The sequence below is a fragment of the Balaenoptera ricei genome, chromosome 10 (genome assembly GCF_028023285.1).
Source record: "Balaenoptera ricei isolate mBalRic1 chromosome 10, mBalRic1.hap2, whole genome shotgun sequence".
Classification (NCBI taxonomy): domain Eukaryota; kingdom Metazoa; phylum Chordata; class Mammalia; order Artiodactyla; family Balaenopteridae; genus Balaenoptera; species Balaenoptera ricei.
This window is the reverse complement of record NC_082648.1, coordinates 5,773,160-5,792,531: the sequence shown is the minus strand read 5'-3', so window position 1 is coordinate 5,792,531 and position 19,372 is coordinate 5,773,160. Positions and strand designations below refer to the sequence as shown.

The 19,372-nt window shown below is 53.3% G+C and overlaps 1 protein-coding gene across 4 annotated transcripts in view; it reads left to right on the top strand.

Annotated features, from left to right (window-relative positions):
• Window positions 1-19,372, top strand: part of VWF (von Willebrand factor) — a 161,112-nt gene that overhangs the window by 76,324 nt on the left and 65,416 nt on the right. For all 4 annotated transcript variants that reach the window (XM_059935150.1, XM_059935147.1, XM_059935148.1 and 1 more), the window contains 5 exons: window positions 3,594-3,789; window positions 4,561-4,776; window positions 8,428-8,668; window positions 14,176-14,270; window positions 16,327-16,487. In XM_059935150.1, coding sequence (XP_059791133.1) covers window positions 3,594-3,789; window positions 4,561-4,776; window positions 8,428-8,668; window positions 14,176-14,270; window positions 16,327-16,487 — 909 coding nt within the window. The remainder of the gene's footprint in view (window positions 1-3,593; window positions 3,790-4,560; window positions 4,777-8,427; window positions 8,669-14,175; window positions 14,271-16,326; window positions 16,488-19,372) is intronic.

The following is a 19,372-nucleotide window of genomic DNA, read 5'->3' as shown; positions in this document are numbered from 1 at the left end:
TATGATTATGAAAATAGTTTTGGCCTCGTGGACCCTTTGAAAGGGTCTCGGGGATCACCCCCTGCCGTGGGTCCCACGTCCACGCTTTGAGAACCCCCGCCCTGAGCACATTAGGATCCCTGGAGAGTCCCCTCCTGCTTCCGGGGGTCCCGTGTTCCATAGGCCCTCGGTATGATCCCGTGATGGGCGCCTGGGGTGTCCTCGATGACATCCTGGTGTCCTCGATGACATCCTGGTGTCCTCCATCCTCGTGATGTCATGTTCTTTCTCTTGTCTTTGAAGACCCTGAGAAAGTTCCAAATGAACGCCTTTTTTTCCTTTTATAAAAAATAAAACTGTGACCACACACTATAGAACATGAAGGTTTTTGGAGATCTTATCAACCCCTCGAGTACAGTTGGAAATAAAGATCCTATCTTTTTTTTTTTTTTTATAAATTTATTTATTTATTTATTTATTTATTTATGGCTGTGTTGGGTCTTCGTTTCTGTGCGAGGGCTTTCTCCAGTTGCGGAGAGCGGAGGCCACTCTTCATCGCGGTGCGCGGGCCTCTCACTATTGCGGCCTCTCTTGTTGCGGAGCACAGGCTCCAGATGCACAGGCTCAGCAGTTGTGGCTCACGGGCCTAGTTGCTCCGCGGCATGTGGGATCCTCCCAGACCAGGGCTCGCACCTGCGTCCCCTGCATTAGCAGGCAGATTCTCAACCACTGCGCCACCAGGGAAGCCCTAAAGATCCTATCTTTTCTGGAGCAGGAAAGTGACTTACAGTCATTTGGTTACGGAGTGAGAGCAGAACTTGGGTCTCCTGCACCCTGGTCTTCAAGGGAGGTGCCCCTGTTAGCCATCCCACTTTCTCAGGCATCTCCCACCACACCGAGAGGGCGCTTTTGATCTGTCCGGTGCCCCTCCCCACCTTCAGCAGGCACATGATATCTTGGTCTTGTCTTGGGTGGCTGACTTCCCTGCCTCAGGTTTATTTGTCTCCTCTGAGGAGAGAGGGGGGGAGTTGTTTCTGTGGGAATGAGATGCAGGGTTATCACTGGGGCTGCATTTGGTCAGTTTGGCTAAAGAGAAGAGGCCTTCCCTGGTCAAGACTCAGGACGGGGCAGACGACCCCGGGGCCTGGGGAATGTCCTATGTGTTTCGGCTGGAGGAGGAAAGGGGGCGTTTGTGGATGGGGTGGAGGGAACGTGTCCCCATGCTGACCCCGGGGTTGGTGGGGACCGCCGAGGTGAAGACACCTGCTGGAGGTGGGACAGCAGGGAGCGGCAGGGCGGGCACCCCCCGAGGCAGCAGCCAGATGAGGTGGGATGAGGAGCTGCCGGGGGCTCCCCGGGTGAGGTACGGATCCCGAGGTCCAGGCAGCGGGGCCCTGCCGGCCGTGATGCAGGCCCAGCTCGGCATTAGGCCAAGCGGAGTAGAAAGGACTCTCTGACACTTTTCATTCTGTCAGAAGTGACACTGCTATTTCAGATAGCAAATAGCAAGTGCGTTCTCCAAGTCCCTGATCTTGGACAGTTGAGGCACTGGGGGCGGGGAGGAGGGCAGCCTGGCCTGGCTTCCACGCGCACGCGCACTCTCCTAACCCTTGCTGAGCCAGCCTCTGAGACAAGCCCCAGGGACGGAAGGAGACAGCCTTAGAGAGTGGAGGAGGGTGGAGACGGCAGACCTGGCGGGTGTGCCAGAGGTGACTTGGGAAGCATGAGGCACTCAGGGCCTGAGAACTAGGAGGGAAGAGAGCGGACACTGAGACGGGGGTGAGGGGACAGACGCATCCCCAGCGTCACTGCTTCGCCGGGGCTGGCCTTGGGCGTCGGCGTCCAGCGGAGAGCCTCGCTCACTCACGAATCTGTCCGGACACTGTTCAACCACCCACTCACCGAACTGGTGGCCGAGGTACAACAGTGAAACAAAGCAGAGCAGAATCCTGGCTTCGTTTAGTTTAAATTCTAATGCGGGGAGACAGGCAGTAAGCAGAACCAACAAGGAAACTGTGTCACGTGTTAGAAGGTGATAAATCCTGGCGAGAGAGAGAGAGAGAGAGAGAGAGAGAGAGAGAGAGAGAGAGAGAAAGCAGAGGAGGGGCAGGAAGTGCTAGGTGGGAGGATTGACGTTTTCATTGCGAGGTCAGGGAGGGGCTGGTGCCTGATGTGCCAACACTTGCTATTTGTCAAGCAAACGAGGAAACGTTACTCCATCCTCTTTCTTATTAATGATATTTACTTGGGTACATTTTATATGGGTTCGGAACCCTCACTAGATTGTTCGTCCTGCATCTTGTTAAGTCCGAGCTGGAAGGGGCTCCAGGAGATGACCTTACGGAGCCCAGCCCGAGCAGGTGTCAGAACACAGGGAGGTTCCGCAGCCACAGTTTAACTCTGGTAAATTGCAGAGCAAGAGTCAGGGCCCTGGGGTCCCAGCCTTTGCTCCAGTTTGAACCAGGACCCTCCTCAATAGAGACCAGCAGATGGCCCCGGCTGTACCGTGTGAGAGACAGGCTCGACTCCCCAAAATGTTCCTGAATGTGCATCCCAGACTCAGAAGCATGGAGAACAAGCCACGTGCCGGTGGCCTGCATCCCCTCCTGATCACCCTCGCAGGCTGCCCTGGGGTCCTCGCTGACCCCCACCTCCTCCGATCATGATCACAACCCTTGGCTCAGGGCCCTTTTTCCTCAGTGATGCTCAGTGGCCAAGTCAAAATCAAGAAGTTAGGAAGGGGGACGGTGGCTCAGTGGTTAAGAATCCGCCTGCCAATGCAGGGGACACGGGTTCGAGCCCTGGTCTGGGAAGATCCCACATGCCGTGGAGCGATTAAGCCCGTGCGCCACAACTACTGAGCCTGTGCTCTAGAGCCCGTGAGCCACAACAACTGAGCCCTCATGCCACAACTACTGAAGCCCACGAGCCTAGAGCCCGTGCTCCGCAACAAGAGAAGCCACCGCAATGAGAAGCCCGTGCACCGCAATGAAGAGTAGCCCCTGCTCTCCACAACTAGAGAAAGCCCGTGCGCAGCAACGAAGACCCCATGCAGCCAAAAAATAAATAAGTAAAATAAATAAATTTATTTAAAAAAACAGAAAGAAGTTAGGAAGGTGTTTTTCTTGGTCACCCAGTGTTCTCAGAAGACTTGCACCATAACAGTTCAGCCTGCTTCGCCCGTGTGTGTGGCAGAGATAAGTGTGCAAGAAAGGGGCGCTGGCTTTGCACTCCGTGCCCCTGGGCATCTCCTCTGACAGGCAGGGTGACGGAGCTCCGCCCATCCACCGGTCATAGCTCTGTGACCTCAGGCAAGTCGCTGTCCCTCTCTGTGTCCCCGTCGTTAAGTGACAGGATAGTCTCTAAACCCTTTCCTGCAGGACAGGTCTCTGACTCTAAGGATTTAAGAGGGGGCACGGGGCTGCGGGTGAAGATACTGCAGTTCCTGTTTTATTTTCTTTTGCAGCCTGGGGCTTAGCTGTGGTTTATTAAATTCATATCTATTTTTCACCTGGGGATCGCTTTTGATGAAAACCAGCTCATGAGAGCAAGGAAGCTGCGGCTGCTCTGGCGGCTGCTCTGGCGGCTGCTCCACGGTGGTGTGTCCCCCGCAGCTGTCCCCGGTCTACTCGGGGAGGACGTGCGGCCTGTGCGGGAATTACAACGGCAACCAGGGGGACGACTTCCTGACGCCCGCGGGCCTGGTGGAGCCCCTGGTGGAGCACTTCGGAAACGCCTGGAAGCTGCGTGCGGACTGCGAGGACCTGCGGAAGCAGCCCAGCGACCCCTGCAGCCTCAACCCGCGCCTGAGTATGTGAGCCCTGGACTGGGGGCCCCCGGAGCCCCGAGCTCCCTCGGGTTCCAGAGCATTCCACGGACGGTGCGCCCACTGCGGGGGGAGGGGCAGGCGCGCCCGCAGAACCCCGAGATTCCCCCGGGTTCCAGAGCATTCCGTGGATGGTGCGCCCACCGTTGGGGGAGGGGCAGGCGCGCCCCCAGAACCCTGAGATACCCCCGGGTTCCAGTGCATTCCGTGGATGGTGCGCCCACCGTTGGGGGAGGTGGGTCTTTGTTCTCACCATCAGCATTTGATGATCTTCATCTGGATCATTTATTCTTCAAAGTCTCTTTATTGAGCACCCTCCGTGGGCCACACCCTGGGAAAGAAAAGAGTAGCGCGTAGTTCTTCCTCTGGACGTTCTCGGTCTCTCGGAGCAGCAATTAATTAAATTATCGTAAGATAGATGCACGGGGCTGGCCATGGGCAGATTCGTCTGCGGTAGCGTCCTCAGGCCTACATCGACTGCCCCCCTTACCCTCTTACTCATCAGGGAACCGTTTCTCCCTAGGAAATGTGGTTGATTATGTATTTAAGCCATCAGGAAAGTATACTGGCTGCGGAAGAAAAATCGCCATGATTCCCAGACCTGCGAGAATTTGTTTTTACCGCTGCCGCAGCGAGGGAGGGGCGGGGACGGGGATTTCGAGCCGGAGCCGGTGACCCTGGGGTGCGCGCGCGCATCGCCTGCGGTCGCCTCAGACCGTGCGGGGCCCCGGGCCACGCCGCTCCTCTCCCCACAGCCAGATTCGCGGACGAGTCCTGCGCCATCCTGACGTCGCCCAAGTTCAAGGCCTGCCACGGCGCCGTGGGCCCGCTGCCCTACCTGCAGAACTGCCGCTACGACGTGTGCTCCTGCTCCAACGGCAGAGACTGCCTGTGCGACGCGGTGGCCAACTACGCAGCGGCCTGTGCCCGGAGAGGCGTGCGCATCGGGTGGCGGGAGCCCAGCTTCTGCGGTGGGTGCCCTCCCCGCCCGCCGCCCCTCCACTGCCACGCCACGTAGCGGGATCCACTCGGATGCCCTGTGGCCTCCGCGCTGGTCCCGTTCAGAGCGCTGTCTGGACGGGGCCCAGGGCATCCCCTCCCATCTCCTCTCGAGTCTCATCTCCCCGAAGGACAGCGCGGTGGGGACGGACCTGTGCCTGGAGGGCAAGTTGACCCCCTACCTGGGGGCCTAGAACCTTGCCGTCCCTGCCTGGCCGAGATTTCCTGGGGTCTCTGCCACCTAGTGTGGGATGCATGTAGGGCCAGCTTGAGGAGTCAGTGGGTCTCTGCATCCCTGGAGGATCTGATGAAGTGATGGGAGATGCAGGTACCAATCCTCTGATTATAACTTCAGGCAAACCATCAGGGCAGTCCCCGCCCACATCTCCAGCACTGTGTGAAGTCGTATAAAGTAGAATAACATCCTTGTCCCCAGACGACGTGAGAGTCCCAGCCTGCACTGTTAGATGCCTGGCACCCGAGTTGGTATCTGCCCCGCACTCTGGTCCCTGGTTGGTTGTTACTGTCGCTCTGGGAACATTTGCCGAGTGCCCTGCGTGGCGAGGCTGTAGCAGTGCTTTAGGGCCTCGACCTTCCCTTTTGAGGCACAGATGGAAGCTGCCTCCCTACTAGGTGCCTGTCACACTGAGCAAGAGAATTAGTAGATTAAAGCAGGGGCAACCAAGGAAGGCTTTCTGGATGCGGTGCACTTGACCAGGCTTTTAAAAAGCACTTTCTTGACAAAAATGGTGTTTCTGTTGGTGGAATAATAGTTAGGATGCGTAGAAGTGAAGGCATTCAAGCAGGATAAGGTCTAGTGGATGCTCTGATTTATAGGGTGAAGTAGATGCATTTGGAGACTAAAATGTCAGTGGTTCTGACAGAGCAGGAAAATAGGAACTACAAGAAACGGTAAAAGGACTTAATATCATGTATTTGAAGAGAAGTTTAGGTTTAGGGGCTCCAGAAGTGTCACTCTTTGGGGTCAAATGAGCCAACTTATGATTCGAGTCTAAGCCACCTTATAAAAACAAGAAGCAGAGACAAAGTAAGGACGAAACGGAACAAGTGTTTAGATGTGTGAGGTTGTGCCCCTGTGCCTCTAGCCCTGGGGTGTCACGGGGTCATGGGCCAGCAGCTGGGAGAACTGAGGCTGGGACCTCTCTGGGTAACTTGCTTCGAGCACTTTACTTCACCCTCCAAAAACCCTTATTAGCATTTGCTGTTCAGAAACTGGGGGCGTAATTTGGAGTAAGTGGCGTCTGTCTGTGACTATGCTTTGGTTGTCCCCCAATGTTAGCAATTACGCATTATCCCTGTGCTACAGCATCCGAGGGATTTCCTAATTTAGGACAGTCTCCCAGCAGGCTGAGGGCTTACCGAAATATTCTTTAAACTTTAGGAGCGGCAGTTCTTAACCTCCACCCAGAACAGAACAAGGGGGGTGAGCTGACCCCGCAGCAGTGGGCGCTGAGCTTTGTTTAGGGTTTCCTGGCTCCTGAGGCAGGAAGTGTGGGTGGTGGGAAGGACCTGTCCCTGGAGACTTTTAAGGACAAGAGAAGTCTGTCTCTATGAGTTGAACCAGTGAAAACCAGCCAGGTGGTCACAGGTTGTCCCTCTGAGGCCCGAGGAAGGTAGGCAGGATGCCTGGGTTCCTGCCTTCATCCTGCACCTCATTTTCCCTTCCTGAGAAATGAACAGGCTTCCTAAACCACTAACTCCATCCCCAAGAAGAGGCCACACCCACTGGGGGACACGCCCTGAGCAAGGCCTGATTGCGTAGCTGCTTTGCAGGGTGCTGTGAGGAGACTCCGGAGAAGCAGGACACATGTTTTTCCTTGTCAACTGGTTATGTTTCCTTTGGAAAGACAAGACCACGGGCCCCTGGCAGGCAGGGACCAAGTCTTACCGTCTCTGCATCCCTCAGCCTAGCAGAGCCCCTGCCACGCCGTGGACACACAGCCAACATCTGTTAAACTGATGCACATCACCTCTGGGGAAGAAGGAGAAATTGAACACAGCTCCGAGCCAGCTCCCCAGAGAGAAAAGCCCTCTGGGCTCCTGCTCCTCCTGGATGGGTGAAATTGCCCTCTTAGTCGTAGGCGCAATGGATTGAATGGGATTCCCATCTTTATGGCCCAGCGCGTCCCATTTTAATCTATCTTTGCTCTAAATATTCATCCAATGACCCAGCCTCTCTGCTGGTTCAGAGAAAAGCCTGTGTCTAATATGGTTAAAGCCCCTCCCCTCAAACACCACCCCCGGAGCAGTTGTAGGCAGGGAAGTTGCAGGGCTTGGGCATTTCTGAGGTTCATGGCCAGGCTTTCCCTTTACAGCTTCTGTGGGACACAGCCAGCGGGTTTCTGCCGTAGAAATGGCTTTTAACAGGGAAGGGAAGGGTTCTAATGGTCCCGGGAGGAGTGTCCCCAGAGTGAGATTCTCATTTCTTGGACGACAGCTGATCAGCAACGAGAAAGCGTTTTGAAAGATCCAAGGGCCTCCCCCCCCCCCCCCCCCCAGTAAAGAATTCCATCATCAGGCGAGAGCTCCGTGAGTGCAGAGTGGGCTGAGTGCTGGCCAGGACCCGCCAGTGCTGGGTCCTCTTAGGAGAGGACCTTTGTCTGAAGCCTGTGGAGCTGGGGCTGCGTTTCCCCTGTTATCACAAGGGCAATAAAGTGGCAAACATTCACCACCTGCCAGGCACGGCTCTCAACTCACTTAACCTTCATAGCGACCCAGGTGGACGTTAGTTTTATATTCCAGAGAGGACACTGCTAACTCGAGGGGGCGCTGGGACTTGAACTCAGGAGTTTGGGATCTGGCGCCCACTCTCTCCCTTAGCTGCTCTGCCGCGTTGCCGTGCTTCCTGTAAGCCTGTGTCTGTTGTGCCGTTTCTGTGTGGGGGGCCGAGGGGTGGGGTGAGGGCTGTGGGTAGGTGGACGCTGCCTGCTTTGCTGGGGCAGGTCCAAGGGTGTCCCTGCTCTTTGTGACTGGCACGTCCCCAAAGCCTGGTTCCTAGGGGACCGTTTCCTTTCTAGAGCATAACGGTTAGGAGCATGAGCTTTGGGGTCTCAGAGAGCTGGGTTCAAATCCTGCCTCGGCCTCTCCCTGGGAGGCGTGACCCTGATGAGTCACTAAGTTAAGTTTCAGGTTGCTTACCTCTGGGGGGGGCGGGGCTGTGAGGTCTAAGGCATTGAGAGGCAGCCAAGGCGTAAAGCCCACGGTGAAGAGCAGGGCGTTCAGTAGGTGCTCAGCTAAGGGAGCTGTTATTATTATCATCAGGGAAGAAATGCCCTTGCCCATCCCCGCCAGTCCTTTTTAATGTTTACAGCCTTAAAATCCACCAGGATCTCTACTATGTCCCAGGCTTTGAGAATTCAGAGATGACCAAAGCAAGGTCCCCCTGGTTAAGCAGAGGAGAAAATGTGTACATCCGTAATTAGAACAGACATTCGTGAAAATAAAAACACACTTTGGCTCACAGTGGGAAGAGAACGCGGTGACCGTTCAGATATGACTGGGGGTCCCAGCGGCAAGGGGTGGCACCCCCGGTCCTAGAACCACAGTCCTGGTCATCTTAATGCTTCCACTGAGGCTGTCCTTGCCCCGCCCTCTCTCCCCAGCGCTGAGCTGCCCGCGAGGCCAGGTGTACCTGCAGTGTGGGACCCCCTGCAACCTCACCTGCCGCTCCCTCTCTTACCCGGACGAGGAATGCACCGACGTCTGCCTCGAGGGCTGCTTCTGCCCTGTGGGGCTCTACCTGGATGAGACCGGGGCCTGTGTGCCCAAGGCCCAGTGCCCCTGTTACTACGACGGTGAGATCTTCCAGCCCGAAGACATCTTCTCGGACCATCACACCATGTGGTAAGTCGAGCAGTGGGGCTGGGGACCTCGGGAATGGCAGGGCTGGGAAACGTTCCTCCGTGTCCTTCATTTCATGGATGGGTAAACTGACGCCCAGGACAGGCAGTGCCTGTCCAGCATTGCACAGCAAGTCGGGAGCAAAGCTGAGGTTTCACCCAGGTCTTCTGACTGCCTTGCTGTGCAGGGCACTGGAGCTCCAGGCTGGTGGCAGAAGTAAGTCATGAACAGTAAGCCAGCTGTCACGTGTGGAGCCCCATTTCTCTGCACTAGGTCTCAGCTTCCCTTTTCTAGAACAAAAGATGGCAGTTCTCCTTGCCCCTCTCCCCTTCAGCCTCCTGTCAGTGTTCTCAGGCTGAAGCACTTGAGCCAGGAGAAGGCATACCGTAGCGACATTGCCTCAAGGGTGTATCGCTGTCCCGACTTGCTTCATGCTTTTCCCGAAAAACAGCTCCAGGTCATGCACGCTTCCTGCTGTCCTTCACCCAGGCCCTTGGTCATGGTCAGTTTCAGCAGGGCTGGCACGGTCGCAGAAGAAATTTGTAACAGAACATTTATAAACGCCTCATTGGCACCAGTTCTGTCCCAGTGCTGGGCTAGAGATTGTAACCTAAAGATGAACCAGACACAGGGTGGACCCCAGAGAACCTGACAATCTACGAGGGAAACCAGTTGAAATGTCCTGATTATGGAAAATTGCAGACATCAAACTGGAGAGAATAGTATAAGGAGCCCTAATGCATCCAGCCCCAGCCTCCATAATTATCACCACTTTGCCATTCTGATTTGATCTATCCCTTCCTCCCCTTTTTGGCTGGAATAATTTAAAGAAAACCTCAGATATTATTTCATTTCATCTGAAAATACTTCAGTATGTATTTCCAACAGAGAAACACTTAAAAAAAATAAATCTAACCATAATACCATTATTAACCTAAACATTAACAATCATTCCTTAATAACATCTAATATTCAATCCATGTTCACTTTTTCCTGATTGTCTCAAAATGTCTTTTTACAATTGGTTTGTCCAAGTCAAGATCCAATCAGGGTCTGCACGTTGCATGTGGTATGAAGCTTTTTCTCATCACTCCAGTGAGATTAATTTGCCATCCTTCCCAATCTCCTATATCCAAAGTGGGTTGTTTACACTTGTATTAAAACGGTTATGGTCATTGGGCCTGGATTTCTGCAAAAATGTGTGAAATCTCCCCTCTAGACTGTGACCTCCTGAAGAGTAGAGACTGTATCTTAGGCCCTGATCCCTAGTAGCTAACCGTTCTGATACAAAGTAGGTACCATTCATGTTTACTGAGATGAAATAACTATATTTGGTAGACTCGCCATATCAGAGCCATAAAAACCCCTGCTCATTCAGAAAAGGGAAGGATCTCTTCCGTTTGGGAGGAATTGGGGAAGACTCAATGCAGGAGGTAACTTTTGAGTTTGAGGAGGATTCTACTGGCAGAAGTGGGGTGGAGGGTTTTGGGGGTGGAGCTGAGGTCCAGGGACTAAAATGCACAAGGCATACTCATCAATCACCAAGGTAAGTCCTCTGGGGGAACATATGTGTGCATGAGGGAAAGATAAGACCGGGGGGAAGTTGGGACCAGCATCAGGGGTCGGTCTTTGGAAGATAAGGTGAGGACTGATGCTTGAGCAGTAGGCCATGGGACCTCAGAGGGTTTGAGCAGAGAGCAAATAGGGTCAAAGTGTAGTTTTAGGGAGTAGGTTCTGGAAGCTGCATGAGTTATGAGGTCAGTTGTGGGAAGATGTTGATATAGTCTAGTCGGAAGGTAAGGCCCTGGGCCAAGTAATAGCAGCAAAGATGGAGGGAGTCAGGAGCTAGAGATGCTGGGAAGGTGAACAGACCAGTGGGATGTTTGGGAGGAGGGAGAGGTGTATTGAAGGTGGTCCCAGGGTTCTGAACTTGAATGCTTGGGAGAACAGTGAGACCAAGAACTGCAAGAGGACTCTTTGTAGGTGGAGGGAAGATAATGAGTTCGGTTTTGGCCTCGATGACTTTGAGTGACCAAGAGGGCATCTTGGTGAATGAATGGAACCGATGGCTGGAATTATGGGTTTGGAGCTTGAGTAAGAGATTGGGGCTGGAGGTACCTCTTACAGCTGTGAGAGTAGCTAGGCTTCTAAGAGGGGAGGACCAAAGATGTGAGAACGTTCAGAGGACCAGGGGAGGAGAAAGGGGATCCCATGAGAGAGGCCGAAGAAAAAAGGCCAGCGGAAAGGGCAGAACCAGGAGAGGCCCATATCACGGACATGAAGGGAACAGGGGAGTAGTACCATCTTCTGTTGGCTTGGGCATTTGGCCTTAGCCCAGTGGTTGTTTTACCATAGTTGTCGAGCTATAATATTCAAGGTGTTTCTCTCTGGGACCTTGAAACAACACTGTTAGGCAAGCAGGACTTGCTTTTTTAGTAAGGAATTGGAGGCTTAGAGAGATTATCACTTTCCCAAATCACCCAGCAAGTGGCTGGAACCCAGGGACCCTTGAACTCTTCATGTTACATGGAGAAGAGGCTGTTGAATTTGGCGATCAGAAGGTCACAGTGGCCCCCTTGTTTCATAGTGTGGTGAGGAAAGAAGCCAGAGGGTAGGGGGCTGGGGTGACTCGGAGGACAGCAATGTGGCTGGTATTGGTAAAAATAACCAATTTTACCATATCGGAAGCACAAGGAAGGTTGGGGGGGACAGCAGCTCCTGGGTGGGCAGGGGGCCAGGGGGTAGCCCTGGCTTCAGGCTCTTCTCAGGGTTTGGGCATCAGTGGCCTCTCCGTGACCACCTCCTCTTCCCACTCTCCCCTTCAGGCACCAGGGCTGAAAGCTGTAGATCATCTGTTTTTTCACTTCATTTAGAAAATTGGATTTCAGGGAGAATGTGAGCCAGAGGGAACTCAGGGCTTGTCTGTGGCTATTTATTTTTATTCTTTTTAATTAATTAATTTATTTGGCTGTGTTAAGTCTTGGTTGTGGCACATGGGCTTCTCTCTAGTTGTGGCACGTGGTCTCCAGTGCGCGTGGGCTCAGTAGTTGCGGCGAGCGGGCTTAGTTGCCCCGCAGCATGTGGGATCCTAGTTCCCCGACCAGGGATCGAACCTGCGTCCCCTGCATTGGAAGGCGGATTCTAAACCACTGGATCGCCAGGGTTCTATTTTTATTTTTATTCTTCTGACAACACACTGCAGAATCAGCACAGCTGGGGCAGGTGCTAGTGACGCCCGTGGAGAGGTGGTAGGAAGGTGCAAGCACACGTGGCCTGGAGGTTTCTCCAGACCATTCGTGTGGTATCCAAACAGCCATCACAGTGTGTGCTCACTCCAGGTAGGCCAGCTGTGAGCCAGGAGTTGACTTTTAACCTACCTGCAAGGTTTTCTTTTTTTTTTTTTTTGAAGTAAAATTAAGCTTTTTGGTCATGTCCAAATGATAGATAGAACATGGCATTTGGGGGAGGATCTTTTTAAGCCAGGTGTTAGTTAACAACCAGAAGCACAGAATCTGCATGTGCCCAGGGAGGGAAGGGCTGATTCCCTTGTTCATTCAACAAATGTTGATTGAACAGCAGTCACGTTAAAAATGTTCAAAATCATTATGATCAGTGAAACGCAAAATGAAGCAATAAACATTACTGCATATCTGTTAGACCAGGAAAATTTGAAATCTGGATAATGCCAAGTGTTGGCGGGGCCATGGGACATGGGGCCCCTGACCTGCTCCTGGTGGACACAGACTTGTTCAGATACTCCCAGTATTGTTTCAAAATCTCAATCTGATTATGTCACATTCCTGCTTGGAATCCTTCCAAACCTTCCCCTCAACAGGCCTTAGGGTGAAGGTCAAATCCCTCCCACGGTCTCCCAGGCCCCATGGGATCTGACCCCTGCTACCTGTCCCCTCTCCAATGCCCTGGCCTCCTTTGAATCCTGAAGGTGCTTTGCTGCCTTCAAACCCAAGTCCAGTTGTACCTGAGAGAGCCAGGGGCACAGTCTATGCGAATTGGACATCCACACCTGGCAGTCCCACCTGGGCATATATATTAGAGTTCTTCATGTAGGGTACATGTATGAAGATGTCAATCACAGCCTTGTTTACGGTGGCGAGGAGTGAGGGACAATCTTCCATGGCTTCTACCCTCTTGGATCTTTTTTTTCTTTCTATTTTTTGGCCACGCCCCTAGGCATGCGGGATCTTAGTTCCCTGACCAGAGGTCAAACCTGCTCCCCCTGCAGTGGAAGCTCGGTGTCTTAACCCCTGGACCGCCAGGGAAGTCCCTACCCTCTTGGATCTTATAGTCCAGTGGCAGAGAGAGATGTTAACCAAGTAATAACTCAAATGCATGTAAAATTACAAGTGTGGTAGGAAGCAAAGTATGTGGTCTATGAAAGCTTGAAATGAGGGGGGGACAAAGGCGGTTTTGTGTGTGTGTGTGTGTGTGTGTGTGTGTGTGTGTGTAAGTGATGTCGGGCCAGAGGAAACAGTGTGTGCAGGAGCATTTGCATTTGAGTGGGGCAGTGCACCTTCAAGATGAAAAGAAGGCCAGGGGGATGGATAGGGGACGGGTAGCAGGGCTCAGACCGTGTGGAGCCTGGGAGGCTATGGGAAGGGTTTGACCTTCATCCTAAGGCCTGTTGAAGGGAAGCTATTGAAGGATTCCAAGCAGGAATGTGACATAATCAGATTTGGGTTTTGCAAAGATACTTGGGCTGCCATGAGGTATGTGTTTTGGAGGGAGGTGAGGAGAGATGCAGGACATCAGTGGGAAGGCTTTTGCACCATCCAGGTGATGGGGGTGGGGCTCAGCAGTGGAGATGGAGGTGGGTGTGGCTTCCAGCGATATTCAAGCCACCAAGCCCAGGGCTTGGGGATGGATAGGGTGTAGGGGGTGGGGAGAAGGCAGTGTCAGGGCTGAGCCCTGGGTTTCCGGTTTGTGAAACTAGATAAATGGTGGTTTCATGCGAAGAATCCAACCCCGGGGGGGAGAATTGGCTTTGGAGGGGGGATAGTGAGTTCAGTTTTGGACACACTGAGCCACACAGGTGGTTATCACATAAGCATTTGAATACGTGGATCTTAAGTTCAACGGAGAGATTGGAGCTGGTGACGTGAATCTGAGTCCTCTCTGTAGTTGAGGCCGGACTTGCAAATGGCACACACAGTAGGAGGAGGAGAGGGGGGCTGGGATGAGTCCGCAGGGGGGCGGAGCTACAGTGAGCCCGAGAGGAGCAACCAGCAAGGTGGGAGGAAAACCAGGAGGGATGTTTTGTTTTCTTTTCGTAGAAGGATGGAGCAGGCAACAGGGATGACTAATGTGGAAGGAGAGCAAGTAAGAAAAGAAGTGAAAACAGTTGCACCGGGTCCAGTGGCGTGGAGGTCACTGGTGGCCTTAGCAGCTGCGTTTCAGCCGGGTCATGGGATGGGAGCCCGGCCGGAGGGGGCAGAGCACGCTGTGGGAGGTGGGGAATCCCTCTAAGTCAGGCTGTGACCTCCTCTCCGCAGCTACTGTGAGGACGGCTTCATGCACTGCTCCACGAGTGCAGCCCCGGGGCGCCTGCTGCCCGACTCGGTCCTCAGCAGCCCCACGTCCCACCGCAGTGAGTACCGCCCCCAGCGGGCTCTCCTCTCCCTCTGCTCAGGTGGGGTGGGTGAGGGAGCTGGCTGCGTTCAGGCACGCGTTTGCGTGTGTGACCTCCAGGCCTGGATGTGCCTTTGCATGTACACATCCCAATTGTTGAGGCAGGAGGAGTTTTATTTTGTGATGGGGAAAGACTGAATTGCCTGCAGGATGGACCAGGGAGATCTCTCTTCTGCCCACGGCGACCTTAACCCAGGGAGCAGCTGTGGGTACAGTGGTCCTTCATGCCTCATTTTACCGAGGGACGCGTTGACCGGAACACCTCTTTAGAAAGCTTCTCTGATGGATTTGAGACAGAGGGGTTTGGACTCGGTGCCCTCAGTTTGAAGGTCCCAATAGATGCTGTGCTGTTGAAGGACAAGGCACAGGAGGGAGACCTGGTGGGACCATATTCCACGTTTATGGATCAGAAGGATCCGACGTCCTCGCTTAGAAAGGACCCTCCTAGTAGGAGGGAGCGAGATGCCTTTAGGCAGCTAAATGGGCTATTTTCAACCTCCAGCTTGACCTCTTCTCCCTACCTCTCACTCTCCTAAGGCCCCCTCTCTCCCAGTGACACAGCTCTGTGCCTGCGTTTGTTTTCCAGCTGGTCCTGGTGGGGAGTCCAAGAACAGGATGCCCGCATGGCCGGGTGAGGGCCCACCTCCGGGTCCTCGCTGTGTGCTCACCTGGTGGAAGGGGCAAGGGAACTCCGTGGGGTGTCCTCTAAGGACGCTAATCCCATTCCTGAGGGCTCCACCTTCATGACCCAATCACCTGCCCCAAACCTCACCTCTTAAAAGCATCACCTTTGGGGGTTAGGATTTCCACATGTGAATTTTGGGGGGATACAAACATTCAGTCCATAGCAGACCTCAAGGTCACTCATCCCTCTGCCTCTTTCTTCTTCCTGCTCTCTCTCACTGTAACGTTTTTTTCCAACACCCCACCCCTCTCTGTTGCATTCTGCCTCTTAGGTCTGATGCTTCTCTTGCCCAGAGTCTTCTAGCCTAGTGACAGGAAGGTATTTTTTTTTTTCAAAGTCAGGAAACTCCTAGAATTCTGTGCCATTTGGAAAAGCCATTTAACCTCTTAGGGTTTCAGTTTCCTAACAAAAGTTTCCATATAAAAACAAGGCTGGAAATTCTGACTTTCTTGTCCATAAGAGATACTAAATGCTACATATGTATGTAAGATACAAATGCTATTCAATGCACCAGGGTTTTTGAAACACAGGTGCTGTGTCAGTTATCTGCTGTCATCATTTACTCAGTCAACACAGTGATACCTACTAATTGCCAGGAAATAGAACAGTGAACAAAGCAGACAAAAGTGATACCTACTAATTACCAGGAAATAGAACAGTGAACAAAGCAGACAAAACCCCCTGCCTTCCTGGAGCCTATGTTCTAGTGTGTGGGTGGGGTGGGGGTGAGCAATCAACAAAGAAGGAAAATAAATGGTATATCAAATGGTGATGTTAGACCGTGATCCTGCGGAGAATGACAAAGCAGGGAGTGTAGGAGTGTCCAGGGATGGAGTGTTACAGGTTTAAATAGAGCGGCTGGGATGGCCAGGGGCTGGGCAGAGGATGCCATGTGAGCAAAGCCCCCTTTAACGTTGTTGTGATTAAATTAACTAATTTTAGGAATTTAAAATTAAATGTGTTGGAGCAAAGGTTCCTTTTAAGCACCCAAACCCAGGTCCTTTAAAGCCTGGCTCTGGATGTTTTTGCAGTGCGTCCTGATTCAGTGCAGCAGGCAACAGCAGGGTCAAGGGGGCTGAGGACCGCGGGCCATTAGAGGGATGCTGAGCTCGGCAGGGGCATCTTCAGTGTAGGCAGAGGTCAGAGCTCAGATGAGTAGATGAGGCTGCCATTCAGGACCCAGCTGGAGGTCCAGCAGTACCTTGTCCCGGGGCGTGGGCAGCCTGAGCCTCTGGGGTTGAGTGACTGCACGCAGGGGGCAAAGGACAGAGTAGAGGGCAGATCCATTCACCCCTTCGATGATCGTCTCTTTGGTTTTCCTGACTCCAAGGCAAAAGAAGCCTGTCCTGTCGGCCCCCCATGGTCAAGCTGGTGTGTCCTGCTGACAACCCGAGGGCTGAAGGGCTGGAGTGCGCCAAAACCTGCCAGAACTACGACCTGGAGTGCGTGAGCATGGGCTGCGTGTCCGGCTGCCTCTGCCCCCCCGGCATGGTAAGCCACCCAAGCCGCAGGGGGATGTCGACCTGCCGGGTTCCCGCGGGCAGGGGACAGTGAGGTGGGCTGCGGAGGCAGAGAGAGAACGAAACAAGAGCTACACAAGGACGGCACTGGGGCTGCAGACGGGGTGCAGGCGGGGGCAGGGGTGAGTCCTCTGTGGCTGGGTCAGCCGCCGGAGGCGGGGGGAGAGCTGATGGGAGAGCTGGGGTTGACCTTGATCTTGGTGAGAGCTGACAAAAATACAAGAACTTAGCACAGCGGTGCCCTAGGAAGCAAGGCAAGGATTTCCAGAAAATACTTAAAAGTGCTAACGGGCATTTCCACTAGAATTTTCCCAAGGGCTCCATGCCATTGTACGAAGATGAGGAGACACATGCATGCACACACACACACATGCACACATTTCTGCATATGATTTGCATTTATGTGTATAACTCTGTATCTCAAGAGAAGACACTGCCGTCAGCAAGCCGCGGGCCCACCAATCCCTTCCCCACACTGAGCCTTGTTTTCCTCATCTGCAGGGTGAGCCATGAGGTCTTGGTCAGCTCCTAACATTCCGTGTCTCTGGGGCAGAGGCTGCAAACCGTCACCCTCGGCCAGCCCTTCCTTGTGGTCCCCCAGCTGCTGGTCTGCGGCCGCCTGGCTCCTAGTGCATCCTGGTGGTGGCAATGGCCTGAGCACACCCAGGCCCCCTTAGCTCCATCCCAAGTCTAGTCTTAGGACATCTGTGTATTAAATATACATAGACTATTCTTGTCACCCTGAAGGATGCAACTTCTGGATTCTTCTCTTTCAAATGCATCCCATCTTCTTGCTTTCTTTAATTCCCCATACCCAACGTGAGCAGTGAGGGCTGGGGTGGGAATCCTAGAGGCCAAAATTGGTGGGGGGAGGCAAGATGGCCCTCTTATGGCTGTAAAGGTCATTCATGATGCCCAGGCCTCGGCTTGGGGGCAAGTATCCTGGGCTGTGGGAGCTGGAAACTTGGATGCATCACCAGCGGCCCTCAGGAAGGCTGCGGACTGGGGTGTGTGCAGGGCACACGGTCTCTCTCTTTCCCTCCAACCCTCTCTCCTCCGAGACGGACAGAGTAGCTGTTATCCATTCTCCCTGGGTGCTCCCCTCTGTCTTAGCCTCTGAGGATTCTAGAACTGTCTTTTCTAATGGGGGAGCTAGAGATTATCCAGGGAACATCCCCAAACTGGAAGAACTTGTTTGGTGCCTTAGCAGAAGGAGGTATAAAGGAGGGGGAAACTCAGACAAGAAATAGGAGCGTGGAGAGGAAACTTCCATATTGTTGTTTTTTACCCCAAGGGCCTCTTATTTTGACTGTTCCTTCTCCATACTTGGAGAAGAAATTCTCCCGACATCAGAGAAAGCTCTGGCAAAAAGAGGGATGCCACTCAGGAGACTGGAAGCATGAGGGGCTCTTTCAAATGAACTTTTTTTTCCCCCACGAAGGAAATAGTACGGAGAGTCTTAAATATTAGTAACCACAATAATTGCATTATTGTCCCAAATCCCCAGTGGAGAGCGAGGCGTTGAATGCAGGATGAGAACGTGTCGTTAGGGACTCGTGGGCATTCCTGCAGCCTCTGGCCTGCTGAGGACAGTCTCTGGACATCTGTCATGTTAACAAGGTGTCTCTCACCCCAACCGCACAGGTTGTGAACTTGAGGCTTGTGGGATAAGGGACTGGGCTGTTTTCACAACTGCTTCATTATGATGCCAGCTAACATGCAAATTGTCGAGGCCAGATCTGCGAGCAGGAAAGTCTGGGTGATTTATGAAGAGCGCCATGTGCTTGCTGCCGCCCGCGACCCGTGTTCTTGGCCTCCACGCAAAGGAAAAGGAGCCGAAAACACTGTTTGGGCCCATGGGTGCAGACGTCCTCCGAGGGGGTGCTTCTCGTTCGGCCATCCCCTGTGGAAGGTGGGAGGCTGCGGCATGTCACTGAGGGTTTGGGGGAAGAGGTCAGGGGTTCTGAGGACTCGAGAGGGGGAGGGAGCAGCTCCTTCCTGGGGGGCAGATCCACAGGGAGCAGGGAGAGTAGGAACAGGGGCCCGAGGGCCCAGCTCCCAGCTCGGCCTCACCGCTTCCTGGCTCCTCGCTTTTGCACATTCACTTTCGCTGAGCCTCAGTTGCCTCATTTGTAACATGGGCACAGAATTCCTGCTCTGCCTTCATCACACATGGGCCTGAAGGAGTCATATGTGAAAGCGCTTTTAAAACCAGAAAGTGCTATGGGATCATGGGAATAGCTTTAGTCGTTGTTTTCATCCGTAACCGAGGCTGTCTCAGAGGCTGGGCCGGCCCCCTCCTCTGGTCCATTGGAGAGACCCAGGAAGGGCCCATTTTCATAAATTTCCAATCTGTTGTGGACCAAAGCTTTTGTAAATATAACAGAAGTGAATTATCAGAAAAATGAAGCAAAAGGCAATGACATACAAACACGAGTAACAGACAGGATATATTGCACATGATTTTCTAAACACCTACTACCCTCCAGGCTGCACTCGCGTCCTCACAGACCTGCACTGGTCCTGAGGACCACCCCCCTCTTTGCAGTTTGTTCCGGGCCTGGTACCCGCTCAGATCAGAGGCTTTCTGCTTCACTCCATCTGCTCCTGACCCTGGTGCCAAGGTCTCCTTGCATGGGACAAGGGGTGGGGATGCTTTCTGACCACCCTGGTGGATGGTTGGTGCAGAAGCTGCCCCGAGCTTCCAGGCTGGAATCTGGGCTCCTGACGTTTACTTCAACAGAGTGGCAAGCCACTTAACATCTTTGTGTCTTTATTTTTCTCACCTGTAAAATTGGGTCAGAAGGGTTCTTGAGAGGATTGGAGGTGACAGTGGTGGGTACATGGAAGTCGCTT